The sequence below is a fragment of the Ascaphus truei genome, unplaced genomic scaffold, assembly GCF_040206685.1.
Source record: "Ascaphus truei isolate aAscTru1 unplaced genomic scaffold, aAscTru1.hap1 HAP1_SCAFFOLD_653, whole genome shotgun sequence".
Classification (NCBI taxonomy): domain Eukaryota; kingdom Metazoa; phylum Chordata; class Amphibia; order Anura; family Ascaphidae; genus Ascaphus; species Ascaphus truei.
The window spans coordinates 8,183-20,347 of record NW_027456986.1 but is presented as its reverse complement, the minus strand read 5'-3'; the positions used below and the strand labels follow the sequence as shown (position 1 = coordinate 20,347).

At 64.1% G+C, this 12,165-nt stretch overlaps 1 protein-coding gene across 1 annotated transcript in view; it reads right to left on the bottom strand.

Moving 5' to 3' along the window:
* The window catches only part of LOC142485861 (uncharacterized), a 73,503-nt gene extending 65,817 nt beyond the window's left edge, over positions 1–7,686 (bottom strand). Inside the window, exon 1 of the mRNA XM_075584573.1 lies at positions 7,530–7,686. Coding sequence (XP_075440688.1) covers positions 7,530–7,563 — 34 coding nt within the window. The 5' untranslated portion in view covers positions 7,564–7,686. The remainder of the gene's footprint in view (positions 1–7,529) is intronic.
* Between the last annotated feature and the right edge of the window lie 4,479 nt (positions 7,687–12,165).

The window sequence follows — 12,165 nt, the reverse complement described above, 5'->3', positions numbered from 1 at the left end:
CAGTGACACAGGGTGTGATAGCCATGTCCCGGGGCCCTGCAGTGACACAGGGTGTGATAGCTATGTCCCGGGGCCCCTGCAGTGACACAGGGTGTGATAGCTATGTCCCGGGGCCCCTGCAGTGACACAGGGTGTGATAGCCATGTCCCGGGGGCCCTACAGTGACACAGGGTGTGATAGCCATGTCCCGGGGCCCTGCAGTGACACAGGGTGTGATAGCCATGTCCCGGGGCCCCTGCAATGACACAGGGTGTGATAGCCATGTCCCGGGGCCCCTGCAGTGACACAGGGTGTGATAGCCATGTCCCGGGGCCCTGCAGTGACACAGGGTGTGATAGCCATGTCCCGGGGCCCCTGCAGTGACACAGGGTGTGATAGCTATGTCCCGGGGCCCTGCAGTGACACAGGGTGTGATAGCCATGTCCCGGGGCCCTGCAGTGACACAGGGTGTGATAGCCATGTCCCGGGGCCCCTGCAGTGACACAGGGTGTGATAGCCATGTCCCGGGGCCCTGCAGTGACACAGGGTGTGATAGCCATGTCCCGGGGGCCCTACAGTGACACAGGGTGTGATAGCTATGTCCCGGGGCCCTGCAGTGACACAGGGTGTGATAGCCATGTCCCGGGGCCCCTGCAGTGACACAGGGTGTGATAGCTATGTCCCGGGGCCCTGCAGTGATACAGGGTGTGATAGCCATGTCTCGGGGGCCCTGCAGTGACACAGGGTGTGATTGCTGTGTCCCGGGGCCCTGCAGTGACACAGGGTGTGATAGCCATGTCCCGGGGCCCTGCAGAGACACAGGGTGTGATAGCCATGTCCCGGGGCCCCTGCAGTGACACAGGGTGTGATAGCTATGTCCCGGGGGCCCTGCAGTGACACAGGGTGTGATAGCCATGTCCCGGGGCCCCTGCTGTGACACAGGGTGTGATAGCTATGTCCCGGGGCCCTGCAGTGACACAGGGTGTGATAGCCATGTCCCGGGGCCCCTGCAGTGACACAGGGTGTGATAGCTATGTCCCGGGGCCCTGCAGTGACACAGGGTGTGATAGCTCTGTCCCGGGGCCCCTGCAGTGACACAGGGTGTGATAGCCATGTCCCGGGGCCCTGCAGTGACACAGGGTGTGATAGCCATGTCCCGGGGCCCCTGCAGTGACACAGGGTGTGATAGCTATGTCCCGGGGCCCTGCAGTGACACAGGGTGTGATAGCCATGTCCCGGGGCCCTGCAGTGACACAAGGTGTGATAGCTATGTCCCGGGGCCCTGCAGTGACACAGGGTGTGATAGCCATGTCCCGTGGCCCTGCAGTGACACAAGGTGTGATAGCTATGTCCCGGGGCCCTGCAGTGACACAGGGTGTGATAGCTATGTCCCGGGGCCCTGCAGTGACACAGGGTGTGATAGCTATGTCCCGGGGCCCTGCAGTGACACAGGGTGTGATAGCTATGTCCCGGGGCCCTGCAGTGACACAGGGTGTGATAGCCATGTCCCGGGGCCCCTGCAGTGACACAGGGTGTGATAGCCATGTCCCGGGGGCCCCTGCAGTGACACAGGGTGTGATAGCTATGTCCCGGGGCCCCTGCAGTGACACAGGGTGTGATAGCCATGTCCCGGGGCCCTGCAGTGACACAGGGTGTGATAGCTATGTCCCGGGGCCCCTGCAGTGACACAGGGTGTGATAGCCATGTCCCGGGGCCCCTGCTGTGACACAGGGTGTGATAGCTATGTCCCGGGGCCCCTGCAGTGACACAGGGTGTGATAGCCATGTCCCGGGGCCCCTGCAGTGACACAGGGTGTGATAGCCATGTCCCGGGGCCCCTGCAGTGACACAGGGTGTGATAGCTATGTCCCGGGGGCCCTGCAGTGACACAGGGTGTGATAGCCATGTCCCGGGGCCCCTGCTGTGACACAGGGTGTGATAGCTATGTCCCGGGGCCCCTGCAGTGACACAGGGTGTGATAGCCATGTCCCGGGGCCCCTGCTGTGACACAGGGTGTGATAGCCATGTCCCGGGGCCCCTGCTGTGACACAGGGTGTGATAGCCATGTCCCGGGGCCCCTGCTGTGACACAGGGTGTGATAGCTATGTCCCGGGGCCCCTGCAGTGACATAGGGTGTGATAGCCATGTCCCGGGGCCCCTGCTGTGACACAGGGTGTGATAGCTATGTCCCGGGGCCCTGCAGTGACACAGGGTGTGATAGCCATGTCCCGGGGCCCTGCAGTGACACAGGGTGTGATAGCTATGTCCCGGGGCCCCTGCAGTGACACAGGGTGTGATAGCCATGTCCCGGGGCCCCTGCAGTGACACAGGGTGTGATAGCTATGTCCCGGGGCCCTGCAGTGACACAGGGTGTGATAGCTATGTCCCGGGGCCCCTGCAGTGACACAGGGTGTGATAGCTATGTCCCGGGGCCCTGCAGTGACACAGGGTGTGATAGCTATGTCCCAGGGCCCCTGCAGTGACACAGGGTGTGATAGCCATGTCCCGGGGCCCTGCAGTGACACAGGGTGTGATAGCCATGTCCCGGGGCCCTGCAGTGACACAGGGTGTGATAGCCATGTCCCGGGGCCCCTGCAGTGACACAGGGTGTGATAGCTATGTCCCGGGGCCCCTGCAGTGACACAGGGTGTGATAGCCATGTCCCGGGGCCCCTGCAGTGACACAGGGTGTGATAGCCATGTCCCGGGGCCCCTGCAGTGACACAGGGTGTGATAGCCATGTCCCGGGCCCCTGCAGTGACACAGGGTGTGATAGCTATGTCCCGGGGCCCCTGCAGTGACACAGGGTGTGATAGCTATGTCCCGGGGCCCCTGCAGTGACACAGGGTGTGATAGCCATGTCCTGGGGCCCTGCAGTGACACGGTGTGTGATAGCCATGTCCCGGGGCCCTGCAGTGACACAGGGTGTGATAGCTATGTCCCGTGGCCCTGCAGTGACACAGGGTGTGATAGCTATGTCCCGGGGCCCCTGCAGTGACACAGGGTGTGATAGCCATGTCCCGGGGCCCCTGCAGTGACACAGGGTGTGATAGCTATGTCCTGGGGCCCCTGCAGTGACACAGGGTGTGATAGCCATGTCCCGGGGCCCTGCAGTGACACAGGGTGTGATAGCTATGTCCCGGGGCCCTGCAGTGACACAGGGTGTGATAGCTATGTCCCGGGGGCCCCTGCAGTGACACAGGGTGTGATAGCCATGTCCCGTGGCCCTGCAGTGACACAGGGTGTGATAGCCATGTCCCGGGGCCCCTGCAGTGACACAGGGTGTGATAGCCATGTCCCGGGGCCCCTGCAGTGACACAGGGTGTGATAGCCATGTCCCGGGGCCCTGCAGTGACACAGGGTGTGATAGCTATGTCCCGGGGCCCCTGCAGTGACACAGGGTGTGATAGCTATGTCCCGGGGCCCCTGCAGTGACACAGGGTGTGATAGCCATGTCCCGGGGGCCCTACAGTGACACAGGGTGTGATAGCCATGTCCCGGGGCCCTGCAGTGACACAGGGTGTGATAGCCATGTCCCGGGGCCCCTGCAGTGACACAGGGTGTGATAGCCATGTCCCGGGGCCCCTGCAGTGACACAGGGTGTGATAGCCATGTCCCGGGGCCCTGCAGTGACACAGGGTGTGATAGCCATGTCCCGGGGCCCCTGCAGTGACACAGGGTGTGATAGCTATGTCCCGGGGCCCTGCAGTGACACAGGGTGTGATAGCCATGTCCCGGGGCCCTGCAGTGACACAGGGTGTGATAGCCATGTCCCGGGGCCCCTGCAGTGACACAGGGTGTGATAGCCATGTCCCGGGGCCCTGCAGTGACACAGGGTGTGATAGCCATGTCCCGGGGGCCCTACAGTGACACAGGGTGTGATAGCTATGTCCCGGGGCCCTGCAGTGACACAGGGTGTGATAGCCATGTCCCGGGGCCCCTGCAGTGACACAGGGTGTGATAGCTATGTCCCGGGGCCCTGCAGTGATACAGGGTGTGATAGCCATGTCTCGGGGGCCCTGCAGTGACACAGGGTGTGATTGCTGTGTCCCGGGGCCCTGCAGTGACACAGGGTGTGATAGCCATGTCCCGGGGCCCTGCAGAGACACAGGGTGTGATAGCCATGTCCCGGGGCCCCTGCAGTGACACAGGGTGTGATAGCTATGTCCCGGGGGCCCTGCAGTGACACAGGGTGTGATAGCCATGTCCCGGGGCCCCTGCTGTGACACAGGGTGTGATAGCTATGTCCCGGGGCCCTGCAGTGACACAGGGTGTGATAGCCATGTCCCGGGGCCCCTGCAGTGACACAGGGTGTGATAGCTATGTCCCGGGGCCCTGCAGTGACACAGGGTGTGATAGCTCTGTCCCGGGGCCCCTGCAGTGACACAGGGTGTGATAGCTCTGTCCCGGGGCCCCTGCAGTGACACAGGGTGTGATAGCCATGTCCCGGGGCCCTGCAGTGACACAGGGTGTGATAGCCATGTCCCGGGGCCCCTGCAGTGACACAGGGTGTGATAGCTATGTCCCGGGGCCCTGCAGTGACACAGGGTGTGATAGCCATGTCCCGGGGCCCTGCAGTGACACAAGGTGTGATAGCTATGTCCCGGGGCCCTGCAGTGACACAGGGTGTGATAGCCATGTCCCGTGGCCCTGCAGTGACACAAGGTGTGATAGCTATGTCCCGGGGCCCTGCAGTGACACAGGGTGTGATAGCTATGTCCCGGGGCCCTGCAGTGACACAGGGTGTGATAGCTATGTCCCGGGGCCCTGCAGTGACACAGGGTGTGATAGCTATGTCCCGGGGCCCTGCAGTGACACAGGGTGTGATAGCTATGTCCCGGGGCCCTGCAGTGACACAGGGTGTGATAGCTATGTCCCGGGGCCCTGCAGTGACACAGGGTGTGATAGCCATGTCCCGGGGCCCTGCAGTGACACAGGGTGTGATAGCCATGTCCCGGGGGCCCTGCAGTGACACAGGGTGTGATAGCTATGTCCCGGGGCCCCTGCAGTGACACAGGGTGTGATAGCCATGTCCCGGGGCCCTGCAGTGACACAGGGTGTGATAGCTATGTCCCGGGGCCCCTGCAGTGACACAGGGTGTGATAGCCATGTCCCGGGGCCCCTGCTGTGACACAGGGTGTGATAGCTATGTCCCGGGGCCCCTGCAGTGACACAGGGTGTGATAGCCATGTCCCGGGGCCCCTGCAGTGACACAGGGTGTGATAGCCATGTCCCGGGGCCCCTGCAGTGACACAGGGTGTGATAGCTATGTCCCGGGGGCCCTGCAGTGACACAGGGTGTGATAGCCATGTCCCGGGGCCCCTGCTGTGACACAGGGTGTGATAGCTATGTCCCGGGGCCCCTGCAGTGACACAGGGTGTGATAGCCATGTCCCGGGGCCCCTGCTGTGACACAGGGTGTGATAGCCATGTCCCGGGGCCCCTGCTGTGACACAGGGGTGTGATAGCCATGTCCCGGGGCCCCTGCTGTGACACAGGGTGTGATAGCTATGTCCCGGGGCCCCTGCAGTGACATAGGGTGTGATAGCCATGTCCCGGGGCCCCTGCTGTGACACAGGGTGTGATAGCTCTGTCCCGGGGCCCTGCAGTGACACAGGGTGTGATAGCCATGTCCCGGGGCCCTGCAGTGACACAGGGTGTGATAGCCATGTCCCGGGGCCCCTGCAGTGACACAGGGTGTGATAGCCATGTCCCGGGGGCCCCTGCTGTGACACAGGGTGTGATAGCCATGTCCCGGGGCCCCTGCAGTGACACAGGGTGTGATAGCTATGTCCCGGGGGCCCCTGCTGTGACACAGGGTGTGATAGCTATGTCCCGGGGCCCCTGCTGTGACACAGGGTGTGATAGCCATGTCCCGGGGCCCCTGCAGTGACACAGGGTGTGATAGCCATGTCCCGGGCCCTGCAGTGACACAGGGTGTGATAGCCATGTCCCGGGGGCCCTGCAGTCACACAAGGTGTGATAGCCATGTCCCGGGGCCCCTGCAGTGACACAGGGTGTGATAGCCATGTCCCGGGGGCCCCTGCTGTGACACAGGGTGTGATAGCCATGTCCCGGGGGCCCTGCAGTGACACAGTGTGTGATAGCCATGTCCCGGGGGCCCTGCAGTGACACAGGGTGTGATAGCCATGTCCCGGGGGCCCTGCAGTGACACAGGGTGTGATAGCCATGTCCCGGAGGCCCTGCAGTGACACTGGGTGTGATAGCCATGTCCCGGGGCCCCTGCAGTGACACAGGGTGTGATAGCTATGTCCCGCGGCCCTGCAGTGACACAGGGTGTGATAGCCATGTCCCGGGGGCCCTGCAGTGACACAGGGTGTGATAGCCATGTCCCGGGGCCCTGCAGTGACACAGGGTGTGATAGCCATGTCCCGGGGGCCCTGCAGTGACACAGGGTGTGATAGCCATGTCCCGGGGCCCTGCAGTGACACAGGGTGTGATAGCTATGTCCCGGGGCCCTGCAGTGACACAGGGTGTGATAGCCATGTCCCGGGGCCCTGCTGTGACACAGGGTGTGATAGCCATGTCCCCGCGGCCCTGCAGTGACACAGGGTGTGATAGCCATGTCCCGGGGGCCCTGCAGTGACACAGGGTGTGATAGCCATGTCCCGGGGCCCTGCAAGTGACACAGGGTGTGATAGCCATGTCCCGGGGCCCCTGCAGTGACACAGGGTGTGATAGCTATGTCCCGGGGGCCCTGCAGTGACACAGGGTGTGATAGCTATGTCCCGGGGGCCCTGCAGTGACACAGGGTGTGATAGCCATGTCCCGGGGCCCTGCAGTGACACGGTGTGTGATAGCCATGTCCCGGGGCCCTGCAGTGACACGGTGTGTGATAGCCATGTCCCGGGGCCCTGCAGTGACACAGGGTGTGATAGCCATGTCGCGCTTACATTTTTGGGGTGTAGCCTGTCTTTAAAGGTTCCCTTTGCTTCACTGTCACCCTGCACTTAATAGACCGTAGTTCCCTTGTGTCACCCTACCATCTAATGCCGGTTGCGCACACTTTCGGTGCTGCGCCCCCAGCCTGCTCTCCCCCAGCACTCGCGCCACCTCCTTACCTTTCTGCCGGCGTCAAATGATGCCGCAGGGTCGTATGATGTCACGTGAAGTGACCCTGCGACGTCATTTGACGCCGCGTTGCCATGGCGACACGTCGCCCGAAGCCGGCTGAATTAAGGTGCGTTACAGAGGCCTCTCACGGTCCCCCGGCATTTCATTTAAAATGCCTTGGGGAAGAGCGCGGGGGCCCCGAGAAGAGCGCGGGGGCCCCGGGAAGAGCGCAAGGGGCCCTGTCAAAGCCGCGCCCCTGCAGAAAATCTCGTACCCCACCCGTTTGGGCACCCCTAATCATCGGGTCAGACTCGAAGGCGTGTGTGTGTGTGTGCGCGTGTGTGTGCGTGTGTGTGCGTGTGTGCGCGTGTGTGCGCGCGCGTGTGTGTGCGCGTGTGCGTGTGCGCGCGTGTGTGTGTGTGTGCGTGTGTGTGTATCATGCCATGTGGCAGAGTCCCTGTGTCGGTCACGCTGCTCACCCTGGCCCTGCTCTGGCTCACTCATCTTGTACATGGATCCTCTCCCGAGGCTCCGCACAGATTTTCCGGGTCCTTCATTTTCAGGCGAAGCTGCAAAATAAGAGAATACGGTCGGGGGACAGTCTGGGGAAATCAAAAAGAGAGCGACGCATCGGGGGACACAGAGAGAGCGACGCATCGGGGGACACAGAGAGACGCTTCGGGGGACACAGAGAGAGCGACGCTTCGGGGGACACAGAGAGAGCGACGCTTCGGGGGACACAGAGAGAGAGCGACGCTTCGGGGGACACAGAGAGAGCGACGCATCGGGGGACACAGGGAGAGCGACGCTTCGGGGGACACAGAGAGAGCGACGCTTCGGGGGACACAGAGAGAGCGACGCATCGGGGGACACAGGGAGAGCGACGCTTCGGGGGACACAGAGAGAGCGACGCTTCGGGGGACACAGGGAGAGCGACGCTTCGGGGGACACAGAGAGAGCGACGCTTCGGGGGACACAGGGAGAGAGCGACGCTTCGGGGGACACAGGGAGAGAGCGACGCTTCGGGGGACACAGAGAGAGCGACGCTTCGGGGGACACAGAGAGAGCGACGCTTCGGGGGACACAGAGAGAGAGCGACGCTTCGGGGGACACAGAGAGAGCGACGCTTCGGGGGACACAGGGAGAGAGCGACGCTTCGGGGGACACAGAGAGAGCGACGCTTCGGGGGACACACAGAGAGAGCGACGCTTCGGGGGACACAGAGAGAGCGACACTTCGGGGGACACAGAGAGAGAGCGACGCTTCGGGGGACACAGGGAGAGAGCGACGCTTCGGGGGACACAGGGAGAGCGACGCTTCGGGGGACACAGAGAGAGCGACGCATCGGGGGACACAGGGAGAGCGACGCTTCGGGGGACACAGAGAGAGCGACGCTTCGGGGGACACAGAGAGAGCGACGCTTCGGGGGACACAGGGAGAGAGCGACGCTTCGGGGGACACACAGAGAGAGCGACGCTTCGGGGGACACACAGAGAGAGCGACGCTTCGGGGGACACACAGAGAGAGCGACGCTTCGGGGGACACAGAGAGAGCGACACTTCGGGGGACACAGAGAGAGCGACGCTTCGGGGGACACAGAGAGAGCGACGCTTCGGGGGACACAGAGAGAGCGACGCATCGGGGGACACAGGGAGAGCGACGCTTCGGGGGACACAGAGAGAGCGACGCTTCGGGGGACACAGAGAGAGAGCGACGCATCGGGGGACACAGGGAGAGAGCGATGCTTCGGGGGACACAGGGAGAGAGCGACGCTTCGGGGGACACAGAGAGAGCGACGCATCGGGGGACACAGGGAGAGAGCGACGCTTCGGGGGACACAGGGAGAGAGCGACGCTTCGGGGGACACAGAGAGAGCGACGCTTCGGGGGACACAGGGAGAGCGACGCATCGGGGGACACAGAGAGAGAGCGACGCTTCGGGGGACACAGAGAGAGAGCGACGCTTCGGGGGACACAGAGAGAGAGCGACGCTTCGGGGGACACAGAGAGAGCGACGCTTCGGGGGACACAGGGAGAGAGCGACGCTTCGGGGGACACAGAGAGAGCGACGCTTCGGGGGACACAGAGAGAGCGACGCTTCGGGGGACACAGGGAGAGAGCGACGCTTCGGGGGACACAGGGAGAGCGACGCTTCGGGGGACACAGAGAGAGCGACGCTTCGGGGGACACAGAGAGAGAGCGACGCATCGGGGGACACAGGGAGAGAGCGACGCTTCGGGGGACACAGGGAGAGAGCGACGCTTCGGGGGACACAGAGAGAGCGACGCATCGGGGGACACAGAGAGAGCGACGCTTCGGGGGACACACAGAGAGAGCGACGCTTCGGGGGACACACAGAGAGAGCGACGCTTCGGGGGACACACAGAGAGAGCGACGCTTCGGGGGACACACAGGGAGAGCGACGCTTCGGGGGACACACAGGGAGAGCGACGCTTCGGGGGACACACAGGGAGAGCGACGCTTCGGGGGACACAGAGAGAGAGCGACGCTTCGGGGGACACAGGGAGAGCGACGCTTCGGGGGACACAGAGAGAGCGACGCTTCGGGGGACACAGAGAGAGAGCGACGCTTCGGGGGACACAGAGAGAGCGATGCTTCGGGGGACACAGAGAGAGCGACGCTTCGGGGGACACAGAGAGAGCGACGCTTCGGGGGACACAGAGAGAGCGACGCTTCGGGGGACACAGAGAGAGAGCGACGCTTCGGGGGACACAGAGAGAGCGACGCTTCGGGGGACACAGAGAGAGCGCGACGCTTCGGGGGACACAGAGAGAGCGACGCTTCGGGGGACACAGGGAGAGCGACGCTTCGGGGGACACAGGGAGAGCGACGCTTCGGGGGACACAGAGAGAGCGACGCTTCGGGGGACACAGAGAGAGCGACGCTTCGGGGGACACAGAGAGAGCGACGCTTCGGGGGACACAGAGAGAGAGCGACGCTTCGGGGGACACAGAGAGAGCGACGCTTCGGGGGACACAGAGAGAGAGCGACGCTTCGGGGGACACAGGGAGAGAGCGACGCTTCGGGGGACACAGAGAGAGCGACGCTTCGGGGGACACAGAGAGAGAGCGACGCTTCGGGGACACAGAGAGAGAGCGACGCTTCGGGGGACACAGGGAGAGCGACGCTTCGGGGGACACAGAGAGAGCGACGCTTCGGGGGACACAGAGAGAGAGCGACGCTTCGGGGGACACAGGAGAGCGACGCTTCGGGGGACACAGGGAGAGCGCGACGCTTCGGGGGACACAGGGAGAGAGCGACGCTTCGGGGGACACAGAGAGAGCGACGCTTCGGGGGACACAGAGAGAGCGACGCTTCGGGGGACACAGAGAGAGAGCGACGCTTCGGGGGACACAGGGAGAGCGACGCTTCGGGGGACACAGGGAGAGAGCGACGCTTCGGGGGACACAGGGAGAGCGACGCTTCGGGGGACACAGAGAGAGAGCGACGCTTCGGGGGACACAGGGAGAGAGCGACGCTTCGGGGGACACAGAGAGAGCGACGCTTCGGGGGACACAGAGAGAGAGCGACGCTTCGGGGGACACAGGGAGAGAGCGACGCTTCGGGGGACACAGGGAGAGCGACGCTTCGGGGGACACAGGAGAGAGCGACGCTTCGGGGGACACAGAGAGAGAGCGACGCTTCGGGGGACACAGAGAGAGAGCGACGCTTCGGGGGACACAGGGAGAGAGCGACGCTTCGGGGGACACAGGGAGAGAGCGACGCTTCGGGGGACACAGGGAGAGAGCGACGCTTCGGGGGACACAGGGAGAGCGACGCTTCGGGGGACACAGAGAGAGCGACACTTCGGGGGACACAGAGAGAGAGCGACGCTTCGGGGGACACAGAGAGAGCGACGCTTCGGGGGACACAGAGAGAGAGCGACGCTTCGGGGGACACAGAGAGAGCGACACTTCGGGGGACACAGGGAGAGAGCGACGCTTCGGGGGACACAGAGAGAGAGCGACGCTTCGGGGGACACAGAGAGAGAGCGACGCTTCGGGGGACACAGGGAGAGAGCGACGCTTCGGGGGACACAGGAGAGAGAGCGACGCTTCGGGGGACACAGAGAGAGCGACGCTTCGGGGGACACAGAGAGAGCGACGCTTCGGGGGACACAGAGAGAGCGACGCTTCGGGGGACACAGAGAGAGCGACGCTTCGGGGGACACAGAGAGAGAGCGACGCTTCGGGGGACACAGAGAGAGCGACGCTTCGGGGGACACAGGAGAGAGCGACGCTTCGGGGGACACAGAGAGAGCGACGCTTCGGGGGACACAGGAGAGAGCGACGCTTCGGGGGACACAGGGAGAGCGACGCTTCGGGGGACACAGGGAGAGAGCGACGCTTCGGGGGACACAGAGAGAGCGACGCTTCGGGGGACACAGGAGAGAGCGACGCTTCGGGGGACACAGGGAGAGAGCGACGCTTCGGGGGACACAGGGAGAGAGCGACGCTTCGGGGGACACAGAGAGAGCGACGCTTCGGGGGACACAGAGAGAGCGACGCTTCGGGGGACACAGAGAGAGCGACGCTTCGGGGGACACAGGAGAGAGCGACGCTTCGGGGGACACAGAGAGAGAGCGACGCTTCGGGGGACACAGGAGAGAGCGACGCTTCGGGGGACACAGGGAGAGAGCGACGCTTCGGGGGACACAGGGAGAGCGACGCTTCGGGGGACACAGGAGAGAGCGACGCTTCGGGGGACACAGAGAGAGCGACGCTTCGGGGGACACAGAGAGAGCGACGCTTCGGGGGACACAGAGAGAGCGACGCTTCGGGGGACACACAGAGAGAGCGACGCTTCGGGGGACACAGGGAGAGCGACGCTTCGGGGGACACAGAGAGAGCGACGCTTCGGGGGACACAGAGAGAGCGACGCTTCGGGGGACACAGAGAGAGCGACGCTTCGGGGGACACAGGAGAGAGAGCGACGCTTCGGGGGACACAGAGAGAGCGACGCTTCGGGGGACACAGAGAGAGAGCGACGCTTCGGGGGACACAGGGAGAGAGCGACGCTTCGGGGGACACAGGAGAGAGCGACGCTTCGGGGGACACAGAGAGAGAGCGACGCTTCGGGGGACACAGGAGAGAGC